This window comes from Microcebus murinus, chromosome 1 (genome assembly GCF_040939455.1).
Source record: "Microcebus murinus isolate Inina chromosome 1, M.murinus_Inina_mat1.0, whole genome shotgun sequence".
NCBI lineage: Eukaryota > Metazoa > Chordata > Mammalia > Primates > Cheirogaleidae > Microcebus > Microcebus murinus.
Genome location: NC_134104.1, coordinates 144,690,183 through 144,712,401, shown reverse-complemented (window position 1 = coordinate 144,712,401; position 22,219 = coordinate 144,690,183). Strand labels below are relative to the sequence as shown.

At 45.5% G+C, this 22,219-nt stretch overlaps 1 protein-coding gene across 1 annotated transcript in view; it reads right to left on the bottom strand.

Moving 5' to 3' along the window:
* Positions 1 to 8,907: 8,907 nt before the first annotated feature.
* ITGA9 (integrin subunit alpha 9) overlaps positions 8,908 to 22,219 on the bottom strand; it is a 343,148-nt gene continuing 329,836 nt past the window's right edge. The window contains exon 28 of the mRNA XM_020285519.2: positions 8,908 to 13,519. Within this exon, the coding sequence (XP_020141108.2) occupies positions 13,421 to 13,519 (99 nt within the window). The 3' untranslated portion in view covers positions 8,908 to 13,420. The remainder of the gene's footprint in view (positions 13,520 to 22,219) is intronic.

Here is a 22,219-nt window from a genome sequence, read left to right as displayed (position 1 = left end):
AGAATTAAAACAAATGGCATCAAAAGATTTTTTATAGTAGCAGATTAAAAAATACCTAGGTGCTGCCTATGAACTTAATATGAATCAACAGGATGGCAAGGCTGCCAATAAACCTTGGATAAAGATACTAGTTACTGAATTGAGTTCTATACTGGGAGCTTAAAGCAAGGGGGGAAATTCAAGAGGTAGCTTCATTATAAGCTGACAGCTATTTTCTTCTTTATGTCAGGGAGGGTGCAGGATGTGGAAACTGTCCTGAGGAATAATTTCAAGAACTGAAAGCATCTCTATCCAGAGAAGAGAACTCCTGTAGTTACAGCTGCTCTTTTTATATTCTTTGAAAGCCATCATGGAGATGAAGAAGACATTCATTTTCCTCCCCCTAAAAAAGCAAGACTTGGGACAGATGGGTGGGAGAGCTGGGGAGACCCAGGGGGCTCCAAGTTCGGGTAGAGCTGACCGGTAGGGTGCCGAAGTATGGCGAATGCTCCATCAATGGGGATATTTGAGCAGAGGCTGGAGGAATGCAACTTCAGGGTTCTGAAGAAAAACATCCCCGTAGTGAGTGATCTCCAGAGTAGGTGACAATTTCGAGATTCAGATTCTAGGTTATGTACCAGACCTTGCTGTTATGAAAGCTTAGACAAGCCGCAACCACACGGGACCCAGGTATCTCTACTCCAGCCAGAATCATTCAACCAAATGTTCCTGAGCGCCCCTGCTGGCCACGGCCACGACTGCATGCAGCGGCATTGTTCCCTGTGTCCAGCTGGCCTGTGGGTACTTGGTAAGCTTAGGTCCTCGAGGATCTGGGACATGGTGGGATGTGTGGGTAGTGAGGATTGTCTCACCAAGGACCAGGGCTCCTCCCTGTGTGACCCTCAGGACCCTGGTGGGTGTGGCCCGCTGCTGTCCCTGGGCACTTCTCTCCTGCTGGGCATTCTCCCCACGCTCAGCCTAAATCAAGAGCTCGTCCTCTGAGCCACACCCCCATATTGTACCTCATATGCTCTCTGCTAACCGGTTTGGATACAGCATGCACGCATTGTAGAATATTCGATATTAGAAATAGCCGGGGAAGATCTTAGAGCACCCAGTCTCAGAAGAGCTTGGTCAATAGTCTGTATTTCTCTTGTGGAAGGAGCTACTATATATTTCAATGATCAGTGTATAGCATCCCAGAGTTACCTCTTGTCCTGGAATACACAGGGTCCCTTTAGGAAACTATACCACTCACTATACTTGGGTTATGTAGTGTATATGTGACTCCCACGTTTCAAGCCCCCACTCAAAGGAGCTCATCTTGCAGGAACCAAAAGAGGGACAGAAAGAAGGTCTACAGATGAAATCATAACCATTCAAATCAATTGTCCTAACCCTGCACACCCTCTTGTAAACCTGACCCCCAGCCCCTAGTTGGAGAACAATTCCACACGGAAACAAAACTCACATCACCAGGACACTGGTATTCTAAAATACCATTCTCAGAGGCCCAGAACAATCTAGGCCTAGACGTCCTGTATAAATATTGTTATATTGTCTCAAGAGGCTTCAAGGAGCACTCAAGAAGTTATTTGGCTTCTGCTAGGGTGTACTTTCTTAGCACGGTACAGAGAAAGACCATACATTTGTCTAAAGTTATATATCTTTTCAGATCCCACCCTTCTTAGACATTTCTAGTAAGTCTGGGTTTATAATATTTGTTATGGCTACATTAGCACCATAAAAATGTATCCTAATAATTATTGCTGCGGATATTGAACTTTGACAAGCAGGATTCTAGTTTATACCTTATTTCTATTAGCTCATATGTTCATACAAGTTTCGGCACACAATTAGTCACAAGTGTAGTATAAAATAAGTTTTACTACCTATAGCTACTGCCAATAGCTACATCAACATCAGTATCGTTAATAAAACCTTCATCTACAAGGTAAATCCACTTAAATAAAAAACCCAGAGGGAGTAAATAATCGTTATAAATGTTGCACAGTGCTTCGCATATTCTTGCTTTCTGAATCTTATACAATCAAATTTTACATATGTAAGTCAGAATTTAGCTGAATAAATTCTTGATAGAGTACTTGAGAGTTGCTTGAGACTAAAACTTACTAGATTTTTTTTCCCTTTTATCAGGTTATTTTAAAATGATGACATATTTCAAGTATCTTGGAAAAATACAGACTTCCAGTTCTGATCTTCCTGCTGAAATCATCTAAAAGTGAAAGATGAAATAAAATATATTCTTTTCTTAAATTATTAATGGAATGGCAAGAAAATAAGGCAGATCCAGGCCAAGCACTAAGGCAAGGTGTGAAGCCGGGTGTGTGTGTGGGTGAGCGGGGAGCAGGGTGCTGTGGCTGACATTTCTCTGGACTCATTTCCACACAGGGCAAGCTTGAGCATCAGTTTTCATAGCCTGATGGGGAATGAGGGACTAGAGACATAGGCCTGGAGTCACTCAAGAAGGGGATTCCGAAAAGGAGTCTCTCCTTCCCACGAATCCGGGACACCAAAGGGCTGTATCATCAGTGTAAGGGTGGATCAGAAATAATCCCACTACCACCCGCTCCCAAAGTACACCAGGGAAATTTCCCAACGAGAATCTTGGTGTTGAACAGAGGAGAAAAAATATCTCCCCCGAGAATTCGTAACCTCAAGCTTGCTTGGACATCGATTCGCGGGCTGACGACACACGACCAGGGTGGTCTGAAAAACCTCAGGCAAGAGTTTAGTTTGAAACAGCCCCAGATTATTAATTCGCTCAGGCACTTTGCAGAAGCAAATAAAAATCTCCTCTGGAGAAAACTGCCTCAATTTGCCATGTATATATGTTCTAAGGAAAACAACAGCGTCCAGTAAAAAAATTATAAAACATAAAGGAAACAAGGAACCATGACTGAGAATCAGCAGAAACAAGCAGAGACATCACCTCTTGGAAATGACATGCCTGTCATACAAATTAAGTTTCATATGCTTAAAGAAATAAGAGAAAAGCTTAAACATATGTGCAGGAATGAGAAACAATTTGAAAAACGCCCAAGTAGATTAAAAAAGAAGCAAATAGAACTTACGAAAATGAAAGATATAATTGAATTAATGACTCAAAAAAACCCCCAAACATACAAAAATAACTGATATTCAGGGGAAAATGTACTAACATCTGTAACTTCAAAATGCATAAAAATAAGACATAGAAATGGATGAAGAGAGGGATAGATAGCTGATAAATCAAATATGGTAAAAAAAAATTTTTTTTTTTATGCAAGCATGAAATGAAGTTTATTGAGGAAGGGCAAGATATTTTAGGTTTACAGAGCAAGAGCAAGATACAGGTTTACAGAGCAAGACATGTTTACCACAGACAATGAACAGGGTCCCCCCCATCATAACAAAAGGGCCTATGGTATAATTTTAATGGTAGAATCCAGATGGTGAATATATAAGTGTTCATTGTAAAACTCTTTCAACTTTTCTGTATGCTTGAAAATTTTTATAATAAAAATGTTTGTGTGTACAAACACACACACATACACAATGATGAAGAAACCAGATACCTGGAAAGTAGATATCTAGACTTCTGATCCGGGAAGAAAGGTGGACCAATCCTCCCAACAATAACAACAAAACATTAACGATGAAGAAAAAATATTTTAAACAATGTATTCTTAAAAGCATTGAAGAGACAGCAAAAGAATGAAATCATCAAGCCAAAGTCTTGAGTCATTTTCGCCCTGAGCATATGTCAAGGCTAACGAAACTGAGGTTTGGTTTTCATGGCCTTGTAAGGTTCAGGAGCCCATGGAGTGGGAACTCAAAGGGCTACAACATCAATGTAAGAGTCCATCAGAAATAGAAATACCATTCCTAGTACTCCCAGAGGACAGAGGGACTTCAGGAAAAGTGCTGTGGTGCTGAGCAGAGCACAGGGTAGACAGCGGTGGTGATGAAATACCATCCCTGAGAAGTAACAGCCACAAGCTGGCTTTAATATGACGTGCTATTCAAATTGCTATTATTTGGGTGGTCCATGAAACCTCAACGTATGGTCTTAGACTGGTGCCTGGCAGAGGAGAAAGCAAATGCTCCCTATAGGAACACACTTCATCCTGGGCCTCAAGGAATTACCACCAATAAGCAGCTAACAGTAAACAAACCCACAAACCACTTAGTTGCACAAGGAAACAAAGCATCATGATTGACAATCATCAGGGGGGAAAAAGCCCAGAAAGCAGAAATAGGTCCATGAAAACTTCATTGCATTTATCAGACTCAAAACTGAAACTATGATTATTATGTTTAAAGAAATAAAAGAAACTTGAAATTACATGCACTCGACAAGAAAATACAAAGAATTACCAATCGTACTTAAAGGAGAACTAAATGAAAATTTTAGATATAAGAATATCATAATTAAAATTAAAACTCAGTGAAGAAAAGTCTAAGAGCAGATTTGGCACAGCTGCAAAGAGAGTGAATGCAAAAACAGGCCAGAAGAGATATTCCAGAATGCTGCACAGAGGGACAATGAGATGAAACAGGAATGGCAGACAAAGAGGCAAGAAGGACAGAGGGAGATGGTCTAACATTTAATCAGAGTTTTAGGAGAACACGAAAGAGAATGGAGCAGAGATCATATTTAAAGAGATGAAGGGAACTGATGAGAGATATTGAACCACAGGAGTCCAGTAAATCCCAAGCAGAGAAAGTAAAAATAAATTCCATCTAACACATCAGAGCGAAACTACAGTGCACGAAACAGAGAGAATATCTCAAAAGAAAAGACAGATTCCTCTTAAAACAGTAACAAATGAGCTGACCACTGACTTGTTAATAACAAGAACCAGAATAAAATGAAATGATTTGTTGGTTGCTACATCTTAGCAAGCATCAAAAAACTAGTTTTTTTAAACCAATATTTACATAAGGGAAATCATAAAATCCAATGCTTCTGCACACTGTGTTAGGTTATAGTCCAGTTTTGTGTGCTTTACTCCACAGGACTTTGTGCATTGGACTTTGGTTACAGGACTTCTGTGCATTGTAAACATACACCACATGGAAAAGGTCAAATGCCTGTGTTCAGATTGTACGATCTAGTCCAAACTTGCTGTGTATATTGTAATGTTAAGCGAAAGAAGACAAAAAAAAAAAAAAAGAAGTGACATATATTCATCCAACGAGAGAAAATAGCCGATCTAGAATAAGCCGATCTAGAATTCTGTATCAGCAAAGAGTAAAGAATATGGGCAGGTTAAAGACAGCTTCAGATAAAATAAATATGAGACATTTGCCATCAGCAGATTCTCACCAAAGAAAAATCTAAAAGATGTACCAGGTACAAGGAAAATGATCCTGGGGTGAAAATATCTGAGATGCAAGATGCAATTCAGAGCAAAGGCTAGGTGGGCGGCTTGCACCTGTGGTCCCAGCTACTCAGGAGGCTGAGGTAGGAGGGTTCCTTGAGGCCAGGAGTTGAAGGGTGCAGTGAGCTATGATTGTACCACTGCATGCTAGCCTGGGTGACCAGGTGAAAAAGGAAAAAAAAAAAAAGAGAGAGAGCGAGCAAAGAAGTGGCAAAAATATGGGAAAATCTAGACTAATATTTACTACAGAAAATAGTAAAAACAATGACTTAAATGGTTAAAATATAAAATTAACATACATCAAAAAATAGTGATTAACTTTAGATTGTGTTATGTTAAACAAGTAAGCCAAGTCTTAAAGTTTTAGAGGATGTGGTATCTGCATAAGAATGAAGGAAAAGGGAATAATGAAGGGGAAGAATGGAATGTGAAAACGAAGAAAAGAAACATAAAAAAGATGTACAAAAGAAAACACAAAATAAGACGACGGAACTAAATCAAATTATTTCATCAAATTACAATAATTATAAACTAAAAGTTCCAGTAAAATGGCAAGGATTGTTAGAATGGATTTTAAAAATTCAGCTGTCTGTTGTTTACATGTGACACATCCAAAGTATAAGGATATAGAAAGGTTTACAAGTAAGAGCATGGAAAAAGAGATGTTGTACGAATACTAATCGAAATAGACGTTAACGCAAGCAAGTATTACTGCAGATAAAAAAGGATCACTGCACAGTGATAGAATGTTCAATTTCATCTGGAAAACATAACAATTAATTCTAAACTTTTAGGTCAGCTAATTCCATGTTGGGCAAGGATGTGGGAATACGCACTGCTGAGGGGCGTGCCCACTGTTCTTCAGAGAGAATCTGGCAGCAAGATGAGGATATAACCACCTCAAGATGTCATGTATGTAATATGTACCACGAAGATTCTAGCTCAGGTGTATAAGGGGCCGCGGGAGTGTTCACTGCAGCGGGCAGGTGGGGGCAGAGAAGTCTTCAGCAGGGCTGGAGAGGAAAAATGCAATGGAAACACAGCGTAGAATTCAATGCTGCAGCTAGAAACGATGAACTGGACGTAAACACAGCAACATAAATGAAATGTGAAAAAAAAAAAAACCAGGGTGAACTCTCAGGCTCAGTACTGTTTAAGTGAACCAAACAATAGTATGGTGCGCAACCATTTTTAAGGACATGTATTCAATTCATCAGACTTGGTGCCTCTGGGAGGGAGAGGAATGTGAGTGGGGATAAGGGCATCGAGGAGAAAAATAACATAAAACAAGAGAGGACTTTGGACGTGAATGTGATTCCCCAACTCCATGCACCTGAGATTTCCCATCTCTTCTCCCCGCCCCACTCCACCTCAAATAAAGCTTTGCCTCTCGCTTAGATCCAGCCAGACTTAAGGATTTGAAGGGCACATGTTAGGGCTTAAGGCAGCTATAGATTCTGAATATGTTACACACGGTAGGTGTGTCAACTGTTAGTTGTCTCCAACATGTACTCTCCTAATTCTTTAATAATACACTCCTAGTGGCCAGTACATTATAACTCCTGGTGGCCACATTATTTCTGGCCAGTGTTGAATAGGACTTCTGGGAAGGCTTGTTAAAAGGGAGGGGGCATGTGCCATTTTATCCTTCTTTACTGTTGGCTTAGAATGAGGACTTGATGGCTGGTGCCCTGGCAGCCATCTGGGACCATGAGGCAATCTTGAGGTTGAAAGCCACATACTGAGAAAAACAGGAGCTTGGTATCCTGGTGATCCATGAAGCTGCTACACCATACCTTGAGGACCCACATCTGGTCTTCTTTTATGTGAGAGAGGAACACACTTCTATCACGTTTAAATCATTATTTTGGAGTTTTCTATTATATGGGGCCAAATATTCTCCTAACTGCTAAGTTCTGAATAGCTATGGAATTAGAGATAATTTCATTTCTTCCTAATCTACCATCTCTTAGAAGAAACCAATTTGGTTTTTTTAAAAAAGGGTAGTAGTTATACCTTTATTGAGATTTAATTCTTAGGATTTAAAAAATATATATTGAAGAACCATATCAAATAAAGTCTAAAATAGTTTGAAGTGGACTTTGAAGCAAAGCAGAGGTTTGGCAGCAGGCCCTGATGGCACAGCCTCAGATTTAGGCACAGAGCTGGCAGTAGCTTACTATCTACACTTTAGCTGGATGAGTACATAGAACAAACAGACGTGATCTTAGGGACAGGGGGCTTTGCTGACAGATAGCTGACAATCGGTCTGATAGTGCAGACAGAGCTCTCAGTAAGCACTTACATTAATTCTTATTACTAACCACAGTAACCTGATGACTAGGCAGACTTCAAGGATGAGAGCTAATTTGGTGGGCTGGAAAGCTCCTGATGAAACAGGAAGGAGACTTTACTAATTAGTGATTTTCCTTCCACTTAATGTTGTATCTTTTGATCCCTTTGAATTTGTCAAGGCCCTTTCCTGGCTTAGAAAACAGGTTAGGTAACCTTAGAGAAGTGGATTTAATTAGCATTAGTGATGGTGGCAGGTTTGTTAAGCCAGGAAGCATCCAGAATTAAAATGCTTGAAATTACTCACTGGACCATTGTCACAAGCGTCAGGCTCATCAATGCTCTTTGCTGAAAGAAATCTCCCTTTCCAGACCTACAATCTGAGATCTCTTTTGGTTTAGCAAATTCACAATCTTCCAGATGTAATTTTATTAAATATTTAAAAGTAATCTGCATGTTGCATTGTTACAAAAGACATACAAGCTCACTGTAGAAAACTAATATTCAGACAAGTAAAAACAACGCATAAAACAAAGCGAAAACACAGACAATCCCACCTCCCTAAAGATAACCAATCTTAACCCCTTGGTGTGTATCTTTTCATACCTCTTCTATACTGTGTGGTGTGTGTGTGTATGACTTTTAACCATAAAGGCAGAATATGAAGTTTTAATAAATATAAAGGCAATCATTAATGAAATACAAAATAAAAACCAGCAGACTTGATTGGTACAGCCAAAGGCTTATTTGTGAAAAAGACAAATAAAATAAGTAGAACCTTGTTGATTTCATCTAGGGAAAAAAGAAAAACACAAATGAACAACATCTGGGATGAGACCAAGGATATAACTAGACAGATGAAGGAGAGTAAAAGTCTAAGAGAATACAGTGTTTGTAAATGTGAAAGAATGCTACCAATGAGCTTCTAAAAAAATGCTTTAGTGACTGGCGGACACACGTGGAAGAAGTCTACTAACAAGGACGAATCCACCCCATTTAATTTGGGCATGTTTATCTCAAGATGAAGATCTCAGGAATAGCCCTGGGCAGGCGGGTAATGTACAAAGGGGAGGGAGGTGGCCACTGGTATGGAGACAAGGGTTGGGGGCAGTTCACCTGCATCAGGTGGGCTGTTCATGTGGAATGAGATGGACTTGACATGCTCCTTAATATGCATGTTGTATCACACTGAAACCCTACCTTCAATGCCTTAAATAGTTGTTATTAACAAAGAAATTACAGACCGGACTTTTGAATCATTTGCAGCCATTTTTTATTCCAAACATGTATCTTTGTAAACCTGGCATTTCCCAAACAGTGCAAGTGAATTAGAAGTGACTGCATAGACTTTAATACATGTGACATCGTGAGGTGGAACAGCCCTCCCCCCCCAACTTCTCAATGGAAATGTACATGGATGCATCAGTAACGTTCTAGAAGTGCAGATAGCGTGGGTGCCTGCCATGCAATTAATCACTCTTAAAGCTTTTAAACTCACTCTGTCAATCACGTCGTGCACATCAGAATTAAAAAAAAAAATTAACAAAGTCTGAAATCTAGATCATTGTGCTATAAAGCATTGCACTATGTTGGGAAATTTGTTCACTATCCTTCCCATGTGCTGAAAAATCAGAAGACATTCTAGAAGATTCACTGTGGCCCTACTGGCTCTGTATCTTCCCTTTAGCCATTCTTTGTTTCAGAAAATAGTCTCCACTGTGTATATTATTACTCTATATATCAAAACAAAACATCAACTAAAACTGTGCATACTTGAAGCATTTCTGAAATGACACTCACATTCTGCCTTTTGTCTGCTGAAGGCCACAAATGACAATCCTTTGCAGCACCTCTAGACTTGAAAGAAATTTGAACCAAGCATACATTTCACCAGGTGTACATTTCATGTGAAACCCAGGCATAACTGCATTCCTCTGGCCATAATGCCTTACCCAAAAATAAAAGTCATAAGTAACCTTTCAAAAAACCTCCATGCTGGGGTTCAACGGGTAGCATACAGCACAGGTGGCATTTGGAGGATCTGCTACACTTCCACATGGAAAACAGGTCCCAGGTGTTCCCAGAAGTGCTGCTGTGTTTTCGTTTATAACCTCCTTGCCTTTGGCTCAAGGACTGTAGGCTATACATGATTTGGTGGAGGAGGACTGTCTACTGGGCTTTCTGTAAAATTTATGAAATCTCTGAGTACTGGTGATGCTGACAGAGGTTTCCTGAAGACCTGCCAGGGGATGTGTGCCTGTCAGTGCCCATCGAGCTGGTGGCCCCTTGTTTCCAAACTTTTGGCCTTTTCTTTGCGACAGGTCCAGCGAGGGTGCTCCAAATTCTCTTAAGTCCTACGTAAACTGAGCATAAGGCAAATCTGTCTTTGAAAAGGGGGCATTATTTTACTCAATTTTTACAAAGGTCCTTTTTCCTATTTAAAAAGCTTCTCAATCCTCTGAGAGTTGGTTAAAACCACATGAGCACACAGCTAAAAGCCGAAGCAAACTGAAATAACGCTGCCCGAGGGAACGTCTTACAGGATTCCGCAGCAGACCCTCAGAAGCGGGAAGGGTAGAAAGTAGAACACACTGTGCAATCTTAAAAGACTATCCTGGGGAGGGAACACAGGCAGTGCCAACTCACCTGCCTGCTTCCCCGAGAGCGTGCTGAGGGCTTCTGAACTGGGATGGTGCAGGTGAACCGCCCAGGTTGAAAGGGCTCTAACAATATTCTTGGATTCTTTCTTTCTCATTGTGCTAATGGTTAACTCCACGGTCCCTGAAGCCCCACCTGCGACTCAGCACGGTCAGACAAGCAGAGGCACTGTCCTTACCCAGACAGGTTCCTGTGCCGGCCTCCAGCATTTACTCCTGGTGTTGCCAAGTACAGTTTTCTTAAAAACTGTCTTATGAAGTCTTGGTGACCTGGATGCACAACTACTCACGTGGGTTTCCCAGGCACAATCAAGCAGAAGCAAATGGATCCTGGCTGTGAGACAGCTCGCAAGGGTCCATCCTCTCTGAAATGGGGCTTTGCCCCCTGGCTAGCAGAACTGGGGGCCTGTGAGTCACCCTTCTACACTGTCACAAGAGGCACCTGTACTCCTTGCAGGAGGCAGGTTAGTGGCTATAAATGCATTTGGCCAGAGCTGCTGATGGAGCTGCCCCAGATCTACCACTGAAGAATCCCAAATGATTTATTAAAAGAAAACATGACACGATTAACAAGAGTCCATCAAAGGAAAGTGGCAAACGGGGTCCCATTTTAAAAAATCCACATTCTACATGCTATTGCAGGAGGCTGTGCCACCCTAAGGCAAAATGTGCCTGTGGTATTCTCTGGAGAACCTCTAGCACCTAGCACCCTGCCTGGCACACAGCAGGCACCCCATGAATGGCTGTAAATGAGCGACTGAAACCCACCCAAGACTGCTTTTCTTATTGCTTTTGATAAGCCTCATGAACAGACTCTGAGTGAGAGCTGGTTTCTTCGCCTGATCCTGCCCTGTAGGTAGGATCCCGCTGCGCCTCCATTCACAGTGAGAAGCGGCGCCCTGACTTCTAGGACTAGCTAAGTTCATGCCACTGGCCCTCTGGCCTTTCTCTCTATTCCCACGATCGCCAGGTAGGAAGCCTGACTATCTTTCTGCAGCAGGATCAACTGCATGGTAATAAGAAAGCCAAAGACACACACAAACACACACACTCCATGCCAGGCTTGCACCTGCCCAGCACCCTCATAATTTTGCCAAAAACTTTAGATATGTTTGTATTAGCCAAAGTATGTCTATTGAAAACCTGTCTCCCCTGAAGTTGAGTTCTGTGTCCTTTAACAATGTTCACAGACTGTCAACGTGTTAGCTTCCAGTAAACATAAGAAAGATCCACAAGAAAGGTCCTTGGTCTTCTATAGTGTTTTATTCCCACCGGAAGCCATCTGTACGTAGCTCGGCTCTGGCAGGCTGCACGTAATAAGCCGTTCAGGCTCTTCATGAGAAGCTGCTCTCAGCCCTGTGTTTTCTGCTTATCAGATGGTCACCCGGCAGTGGGAATAGCAGCCATGGCTGCGAACAGTTACTGAGTGATCACTAAGGGCCGGGTGCAGTGCTGAGCGTGCTACCTCCATCATCTCACTGCCCCTTCAGAAAATCGCACCGCACTCAAAACCGGGCAGCACAGTGCATCTGATAACATGTCTACTGCCAAACAGAGAGCTTGGGTACGGAAGGCTGCCACTCGGCATTCACACGTGCAGGGCGTGGGAGGACATCAGCGCTCTGCTCAGATCCCTTTACACCATTTCTGTGTGTCTCCCAGGGTGGGGTGCACCTGTGGCTTTCCTTTAGAGGACGAGCTCTGAGCTCCTGGGGCCATTCTGCCAGCAGGAACTGTGAGCAGAACGCTTACATCTCCCCTGGGTGCGGGAATATGAAAGCCCAGCTCCCTTTGCCTCAAGTTGGGACTACTCTGAGGCCCAACTTAGCCTCCAGAGCTCCCCTGATCAGGCTGAGGATGCTCGGTGGAACTTTCCCTGACATGGCACCTTTGCCTGGCTTCCTCCCCTTCCCCATCCTGCTTCCCTGGTCCTTTGCTGGTATCCCCCAGGGGCACTTCCTTAGTGAGTTATTTGCACACAGATCCTTCTTTCAGGGTCTGCTCCTTGGGAACCCCACGTAACACACTTTTTTTAAAAAAAAAGGTTGGATGGTCATCTCTAGGAAAGGATCTGTGATTACCACTAGCTGGGACAGCAGAGTGGTAGGGAAAATGGAGACCTGTGAACTAAAATCACCATGAAACGGCAACACCTCCCAGCATTCAGACCCAAGTCTTTGCCTGAGGGGCACAGATTCAGTCCTTGTGGTGTGTGAGCTCTGATGCATGACTTCCAGGATGAGATGCCACTGTGAGGTTTAGCAGATGACCGACTGGCGCTGCTCCAAGCTTTCATCCATCAACCCGAGCAGGAGGAGGTGAAGTGTCTGCCGCATAAAGGTGACGCAGAGCAGACTTGCTGCTAGCAATCAGGCATTCCATCCAAGTTCTTGTTGGGAATCTTCCAATGAAAGGTCCATATGAAAAAACACTTACAGTGCTTTAGCACACTTGAGTGCATGAACTCCAAACTTGACTCTCAGCAATAAAGATATGAAATGTCTTAGGGGTCTTGCCATATCCACAGTTTATATGCACCACTGCCAGCTGGGTGGATTCATTACATGAGGTTTCTTCAGCTTATTTTATCTGCAAGTCTCTTTAACAGCAAGTTCCAAAATACAATAAGATTTTTATCCTTTAAAATTTATAAAGTCACGTACATGTACTTCCAAGATCTCCGGCCAGATATCAGTGCTTGAATGAATTATATAACTATTTAATAGAAATAATAAAACATTGATACAAATATAAAGACATAATCAGTATAAAAGGCTTATATTTATAAAAATACTTTTAGGTAACAGCTTTCCCCTGAGGGTTGACCACGCATGTTGCATCCATAAATATTGCTCGGCTCTGTAGCTTGCTTTCCAAAGTTCAGAGTTCATCTTTAAAAGACAGTGGTGGCGGCTCTGGTCGTGGGACCCGGCTGCAGTGGCTGCCGCAGGCTGGCGCCTGGGCTCGGCAGGATGAGGAAGAGAGAACAGCGTCGGTGGGGCCTCCGAAAAATCTGGAGAAGATTTTTTTTTTCTTCCAAATATGGAAGATACAAAGATCAAGGATGACAGGCTAGTGATCGGGTCATGTGACCGGTGTGGCAACTCACTGGTTTTTCTGGACCAAGTCCCAACTGTCTTCGTTCTCTTTCCGGTTCTTTTCGGCTTCGATGATTTCTTTGTACCTTCGGCGAAAGAATCCCATCTGAAAAGGGAGAAAGAGGACAGGCTGGGTTAGGAACATGGGCGAATCCACCAGTCGGCTTCCAGGATAGCCTGGCTGTGAGTACGGCTCACAGGGGCTGTGAGGCACAAAACGCGCGTGCGCCCTGCGGGCTACCCTAACGGTGAGTCGTTTGTTCCCTGTCAAACGCTTCTGGTGTAGTGTTTCCCAAACTGTGTGCTGGGGAACACTAGTTAATGAGAGCTGTTCAAAAGTGTTTGGGAGTGAAAAAGGGTTTCACCGCCAAATAAGTGTGGGAAATGCTGCATTCTTTCGTTCTTTCTTTTAGAGATTTGTAATGTATCGCAGAACAGTAAAGTATCTACTAACTCTGGTGGGGAGGAAACCCAGGGACCTGACATTTCCCATGCTTATTTGGCTTTTGATAAAACGATTACCATTCTGACAGATATTAGCCATCTGTGGAATAATTTGATAAATACTGTTCTCACACGATAAGCTTTTTCCAACAGCTGCAGGTCCATGTTCTACCTTGCTGTCATCTAGATCTTTCTCTCAAACCTTGGAATCCATGCTGGGTGTGCCACAATGAGAAGCATGCACTCATCAGTAACTGGGGTTTCAACCTCATCCAGGATGACAGTTTCCTCTTAGTTCTGCAAAGAACTAAGATTCTGCCTCTGATACTGCGTTTGGTTGTTTTTGTTTTTTTTTTTTGAGGCAGAGTCTCACACTGTTTCCCAGGCTAGAGTGCCGTGGTACCAGCCTGGCTCACAGTAACCTCAAACTCCTGGGATCAAGCGATCCTCCTGCCTCAGCCTCCCAAGTACCTGGGACTACAGGCAGATGCCACCATGTCCGGCTAATTTTTTCTATGTATTTTTAGTTGGCCAATTAATTATTTCTATTTTTAGTAGAGACAGGCTCTCACTCTTGCTCAGGCTAGTTTTGAACTCCTGACCTCGATCGACCCACCCACCTTCGCTTCCCAGAGTGCTAGGATTACAGGCGTGAGCCACCGCGTCCTCCCAGGTTTTATAACTTCTCACATATGCTAAGATGATCTGCTAGTTTTCCTTGCACAGTTGTCACAGGCACTACCACCAAACACTGGAGCAACTTTTTGTAGCCCAAAGCTTACCTTTTCTTCCCGGCTCAAGGAGAGCTGGCATTTCTCATCCTTTGCTCACCAGCACTAGCGGCCTCTGATTCTGAGGCCAGACATCCCTCCCTGCAGCTGTCCTTAAGCATGACAACTGCAGTGGGCGTAGGAACCCCTCAACCCCCTCTCTCTTTGGAGGCGACAACCCTGGGGTGCATGTTCTACCAGAGCTTCCCAGTGGAACTTGCCCGCAGAGGTAACCAGACTGACAACACATCCTTTATTGGCTTCCTTCCCTTCCCCATCTTACTTCCCTGCCCTCCGACATCATTTCCTGAGATCACCTCCCAAATAAACTACTTGCGCTTATATCCTAGTTTCAATCCCTTCCAATATGGGAATTCAAACACAGACACACCCCATCCGATGCACTGCTGGCAAGCCCGCTGCACTGCAGGTGCGTGGAACCGCATTGTCATTAGCTTGTAATTCCTAGAGTCATATCTGAAAACCCTTAAGACTAGCAATCTCTGCAGTCCGCTGCAAACAGTGAGAGCACATATAAGGCATGCCCACAAGTCAGGGAGCAAACCCAGCTCTCGTGGGCACATCCAATGTTTTTGCTGTCTTTGTATTTGTCCTCGGACTTCTTCACTCTGAGCCAAGTATCCAGGGAGGCACCACAGTCACCCCGATGGCCATGAGGAGGAGGCAGGAGGAGATCAGGAATCACCTTGCTGCACCATCTTCCTACCCAGTACGGGCCACTGGCCTAGCCAAAGATGACAACTGTCAAGAGAGCTCCCAGGTAAGCCCCACCCACGTTGCCAGGGACACCATAAGCATTCATTTGGAGTGGAGTCAACAAGGTGGTCCAGTTTGAACAACTGGGAAGGGTCAGAAGCTTTCTCAGAACAACTGGCAAGAGTCTTGTGTTCTGAGCTTCAATCCTCAAGGCCAGTTTTGTAAGCAGACACTGAGTTCCTGGTGTTTTCGGCCTTGCAGGTTTCTTCCCAGCATAGGGCCATGTTCGTCAGACCCCATGTTCTGACACCCCCACGCATACACTTTTCTCTCTTCAAACCTCTATTGCTTCTGCAAGGGACATGGAAAGGGGGCTTGGCCTGAATGTTCTAGATAATTAGGAAGAGTCACTCTTGTAACCCCCACAGCAGGCCAGGAAATCAGATCAAGACTTAATAGAAATGTCCGAGAAGCTACTGTTTGAATTATCATTCTTTAGAGATAATAATGGGGCTGGTCACGTGCCTCTCCTGTGTTGGAGAGAACATAATCATGAAACTGTGGCCAGACATGACAGGGGATATGATTCTTCTTTAGCAACAGCTTTGGCTGCTGATGGTGTGATGTTCCAATAATCCCAGGCTACCTGGTTTCAATTCCAGAGATGTGACATATCCCTACTGTGGCACCAGTCAAGCAGAATGTTAACAGTCTGCTTCTTTAGGGTCTTCTGCATTTTTCTTGGGACTCCCCGAGGCAGGATTTGTGCTATTTATCCCCAGCAGTTCCTGTCCCACCTGTACTTGGCACCAGTGACAAAGTGCAGAAATGCCCACAACCCTTTCTTCCTGCTGTGTCCATGTGGCTCTGTAGCTAGTCCCACCATGAAGTGGAGTCTATTTTCCCAGCCTGAATCTCTGCTGAGACTTGCCTTGACAACTGGATCATAGGGAGGCGATGCTGTCTGTTCCATACTAAGGTCCCAAGGGGCCTTGCACACGTCCAGTTACTTTCTCAGAACCCTGCCCTGCCTCCAGGCAAACAGGCTAGTCCAGCCTGCCGGAAGGTGAGAGGCCACCGGCTGAGGCTGTCCCAGACCAGCGAACCCCTAACTGCTTACAGGTGCATGTGTGAGTCTGGCTGAGACCAAAGAACTGCCCAGCTGAGCTCAGTCCAAATCACCAACCCACAGAATTGTGACCTACATAGATGTATGATGTTTTTAAGCCACCAAACTTTGAGGTGGTTTGTAATGCAGCGTAAGTTGCCTGGTACAGAACTTGATTGTTTTTGCTGACTTTCCGCATGAATCAGAGGGGCAGCTGGCGGGGTTCACCAGTGTGAAGGACACCAGTGTGCCTTGTCTTGCTGAACCAGGCTTTTCATGTTATCGGTAAAGTGAAGGCACATCGCCTCTTGCAGACATCTGGGGTGAGCTCTTTTCTCTTAGTGGAGTGGGGTCAGCAGTAGGCCTGAAAATCATCCCCCACCCCAATCCCCGGCTGGCAGTACCTGCAGAGCTGCTCTCAGAAATGGTCTTGCAAACTGTATGCCCCACCCCAGTGCCACAGGGTCTTGATTCCTGTTCCCAACACAAGCTGGATGTGTAATCTCTTGGATGAGAGGTTGGAGCTGCCACTGAAGTTTCTTTCTTTCTTATTTGGAGCCCAAAGAAAAATTCTTAAAACATAATGCACTTTCATGGCTAGGAAGTGGGGGGTACAGTAGTGCAGGCTGTGCACTGCACATAAGAGGGTAAGGGGTGTGCTGCTCACATCACAGGTATCACAGATATATAAATTTATTACGACTATTTTCCAACAGATGGCAGTAGAGTGTCTCATTCTAACAAAATCAGATTTTCTGAATTTTTGGACAGATTTGCTGAATTTTCTGACAGATAGAAGTAAAGGGTCTTTTTTTTTTTTTTTTTTTTTGAGACAGAATCTCACTCTGTTGTCCCGGCTAGAGTGCTGTGGCATCAGCCTAGCTCACAGCAACCTCAAACTCCTCCGCTCAAGCGATCCTTCTGCCTCAGCCTCCCGAGTAGCTGGGACTACAGGCATGCACCACCATACCTGGCTCATTTTTTCTACATATTTTTAGCTGGCCAATTAATTGCTTCTATTTTTAGTAGAGACAGAGTCTCACTCTTGCTCAGGCTGGTTTTGAACTCCTGACCTTGAGTGATCCTCCCGCCTCGGCCTCCCAGAGTGCTAGGATTTTTGGCGTGAGACACTGCACCTGGCTGAAGTAAAGGGTCTTGAGGAAGGGGTGCTGTTTTACTAGTCTGCACAAAGTGCCATATGGTCTCATGGTGACCCCATCAAACTAATATTGTTTCTTATATGATCAAACTACTTGTATCTCAGAAAAGGAGGATGTCTCCCTGTGCTTTTGCTTAGAGCCTGGTTTTGGCTTTCGGTACAGAGCCCACGGACAGAGAGCATGGTCCCCCTGCAAACAACTGTCATACAGGCTTGTCCAGTGCCACAAGGGCCTGCTCAGAAGAGGTCTGAGGAAGAGATGTGGCAGAAGGAGCACAGAATCCTGATTACTACACACTCCGACTAGCTACCCCCGCTGGGCCATGAGGAAGGTCATTTTCTGGCTCTGAGCCCCAGCGTCTCTGTCTCTGCCTGAGAGATTAATGACACACTCTCAGATCTCTTCCAGCCCTGAAACACGATGACAGCTTTTTCTGTTGTCCCCACAGTGAATTCAAGGCTGTAGGCTGTGGGCCACATAGCTGTGCACCCAGGACTTGCGTTAAGGAGGAACAAAGCGCTGAGCCCTTGTCCAGTGTCACTTTTTCTCAGATTTTTGGGAAATTTTTTGAGAATTCAACTTTCAAAATTTGTTTTCAATTTTTGAGAGAAATAAGTAAAACATAGTTTAATAATATTTTAAATGATTATGAGGTCTTTGAATTCACAAACCACATGCATATGTTCACCCATTTAACTTTTACAGTCTTTTGAATTATGGGATTCCAACGTCCATTTTTACCAGCATGGGAAGGAGGCAAAGCTTGGTGGAGTGGAACAAGTAGCTCTCTGTCAGACGTCTCATACGCGTCAGAGTTAGGGCCTTTGCATGTTTAAGTCTAGGACTCCTAACTCCTATAACGTGGTGACTGTCTGACAATCTCATCAGGAACGGAAAAAAATATCAATCCTTTTTTTAAAAAAGGTCAAAACAAACAACCCTCAAGAACAAGTCACCTACAGTAATCTCTGCAAGAACTGGAAAGAGCATGTAGCCCTCTAAGCCCCACAGTAGGCACGATATTGTTCTCAGTCGGTGTCAACAACTACAGACCAACCAATGAAGAACAGATCTTGCTAGCTAACATTTTCAATAGAATGTCCATTAGGAATGGGGAAGTGAAAAACTAAATTCAGCAAGGGTTTGTCATCCCCCCTGAGTAACATTAAACTAAAGAGAATGACTCTGAATCTGACCATCTAAGAAGTACAGATGGTCCCTGACTTAATGATGGCTCGGCTTAGGGTTTTTTGACTTCACGACGGGTTTATCAGGGCATGAAACGCATTTTCAACTTACGATATTGTAAGTCGAGAGCATCTGTGGTCCTCTTACCTGGGAGACAGGGGCTAAATCAGTGACTCTTAGCACATGTGCCAGAGGAGACCCAGGAGGCCCCTCACCCTGCCACATACATCCCTTCACAGCCAGTTCTACCTACTCCATTACTGCTGGGACCTAGCTACCCCCTACTCCGGCAGTTAGCACACCCCAAAGCTAAGCAGCCCTCCCTCAGACACACACACCCCCACTCCCGTCAGTGCTCACGGGTGCCTCGGGCAAACCCCTCTTTTGCTGCCAGCTGAGCCCGCCCTGTGGGTGCTGGGAGATGACAATGATGAACTACTCGGGACCCTCAGCTGTCCACACTCACTTCCAATCCAGGGGAGTCAGTGTTTTCCTGCACTTTTTTCTGGAACTTTCCAGCGCTTGCTTTACCACTTGAGAGGCAAGGGGCTGCGTTAAGTGTTCCATCTGTGGCAGAAGAAACAGTCACAGGAACCCTAGAGGAGACTCAAGCCACGCACGCTTTGCTCGGCTGGGGGCCCAGGGAGCGGCAGTGTGCTTTCTGGTTTCGAGTCTACGCTGGTCTCGACGGGGCCTGCAGCCCCAAAGAGCAGCTCCCTGAACCCTCTCGACAGACTTACACAATGCTACGATATCTATCACCCTGTCTCAAAAAACTGCCAGAAAACTCCTAGAGAAAGACAAGTTTCCCCCGATTAGCCCTAATTAGGCGGGTGCTGCGTGAGGCCCGAGGCCCTAGGGGACCAGGCCTGCCCGAGTTCTGGGGTACCCAGCCCGGTCCTGCCCAGCCTACGTCGGCGTGAGAGGGACCGGCCGGACAACGCCATGGCGTCTGGGATCTCGGGGGGCTCACTCCAACTCCCCACCACTGGCTGCCTCCTGGGCGGCGAGTCCAAGGACCCTGGACACGCTCCTTCTTTGGACTGACTCGGGGCCTCGTGTTTATCAGTCTCTTCAGTTCCTTGACTATTTACATAGTGTGTCTCTGTCTCCAGATACCAACAGCGCAACATCAGCCCAATATTTACTTGCAAACATAAACAAGCCCCCGCCCCCCAATGTCTCTGGCACAGGGTTTTAACTGAGGCAGTGTGAGGGGGTGGCGTGTGTCTGTGCGCTTCGTTTTCTTTGGAGAAGCAGGGACGGGTTCTCAACAGCCCGGTCTGGAGGGAAGGTGATCACCCGGTGACCTCCGGAGGGGCTGCCAAACCTTACACATTCTCTGAGCCATTTCGCAGATTTATTTTTCTAAGCGTTTCTGCTTGAGGTCAGAAGTAATGCTCTCAAATAAAAACCATGAACCCAAAGCCAGCCCGAAAGCAGCAGGCTCTTGGAGCAGCCCCAGCTGACGGAGTTTGAGGCAGCCTTTCCCCGAGAGGCGGCGGCGAACAAGTCCCGCAGCCCAGCTCTTCCCCACGGGGGTGGTCGGGTACCAGCCCTTCTGGGGGGAGAGCAGCCACCGGGCTGGCAAAGCGGTGGCACTTCCCTTCCTTCCAAGTCATCTTGGCTTGCAAAAGGAGAGAGAGAGAGGAGAGGAGGTGGGGAGTCCTTGGCTGAAAGCAGGGGAGAAGGATGCAGAGCCTTCCCTGTCCCTGGCCTGTGTGTTTTGGCGAACTGCAGACAGACAGACAGACAGAAGGAGCACGGGAGGAGGGCATGAGAGAGCTTAGGGGAGGGAAGAGCTTGGAGCTCTAAATGAGGGCAGGGGGGCGTCTTTCTTCCAAAGGAAAAGCACCTGGGGAATCTCTGCTGTCTCCCCAGGCGAGCCAGGCTGGCCTAATGAGCTGAAGGCATTTCTTGAAGGTGCAAGCTACATACAAAGTCGTTATCCCTCCTGCACCTCTGAACAATTAAACTTCCTCCTCATAAACAGGCCCGTATGATCGTCTTGAAGAGGCGCCAGGCCCAGGCATCTTCCAACCCAGTCAGGAGCTGAAGGGAAAGGAGAGGGACTCATTTGGATTCTTCCCCCTTTAAAAGAGTTTCATATTTCAAAGTTTTCTTCCTGCATGGTGGTTTGGCAGGCTACTGTAATCCTCACACATAAAGTTTAAATTACGGCTCCCAGCGTCTGCTCACATCTCGGCTTTGGGAAGGCTGATTAGGATCTATTTCAGAGTTTGAAGAAGGGTCTGGTTAGCTTTGGGCCCTTGTTGTGGATTTTGTGTTGGAGCCAGGGCCTGCCGCCGCCAAGCATGAGAGGATGCCTGGGATGCCAGCAGAGGGGCCTTCTGGAAGGGCCCCCGGGAGCGGCACGGCGTGGGAGGCAGATGAGGAGGCCGGGAGGCTGCAGCTCGGCTCTGCGAAAGGCATTTGCCGACCCTACAAGGGCTTTTTGTGTGTTAGAGAAACGGTTAACAGCACCACCCGGCACGAGTAGGCGAGGCCGGGGCTGGTGGCTCAGGCCAACTCCTGCTCACCCCTCAGGCCCCTGCTCGGCTGCGCTCTCTCTGCTCACCTAACTGCTTTTCCCAGAGGTCTTCAAGACTGAGTGCGGGATCTGTTGTTTTATCTCTGAACCTGTGCCCAGGGCCTGCCACCTAGTAGGGACCCGATGCCATGTCCTGAATGAAGGTGCTGGCCGCCTTGCAGACGCCCGCAGGCCTGTGTGGTACTATGGACGCATCTGCCTTGCTCAGCTTGCAGGGCTATGGCGCAGTTCGTGGTCCTGCGACATGTTTCTGGGAAAAATACCTTTGGCTCATGAGCTCAAGGCAGCTCAAGGCAAGCAATCATAGGTAGCCATGTCAAGAGCTACTCTAGAAGGAAAAACTACTTCGAATCCTGCCTTCCCCACCCTGGGTAAGGGCAGCCATCCTTTGTCTGAACAGTAACAGGGACAGATAGCTACGCTTTTTATCTCCCCGACCTCTCCGGTCTAACTGGTCGCCAAATCCGCCTGTTCTAGCTTGGTCTCCTCCTCTCCACCCACGGAGATGGCCCCCACACCCACTCTGTCCCCAGATCTCTTTCGACACAGATCTGGCCAGGCCACAGCTCTGCTTACAGGCCTCCCACGCTCTGCCTTTGTCCCGGTCAGCAGGGCCTTCGCCACGGCGGCAGCCGGTCTCATTGCAGGTCACCAACTGCCCTCCTGTGACACCTTCCCAGGCTGCTCCGCACAAACGCTGCTTATTTCCCACCTCCTCTTCCCTCTGAATGGAACATCCGCCTGCCCTTCCCTGCCTGGAAAACTCAAAGCCAACCCGAGCTGAGACGTGAGTGACACCTCAATATTTAAAATGCTGATCATGGTTGTGAATTTTGAAAACCATCAAGAATTTCATCGGATGAAGTTC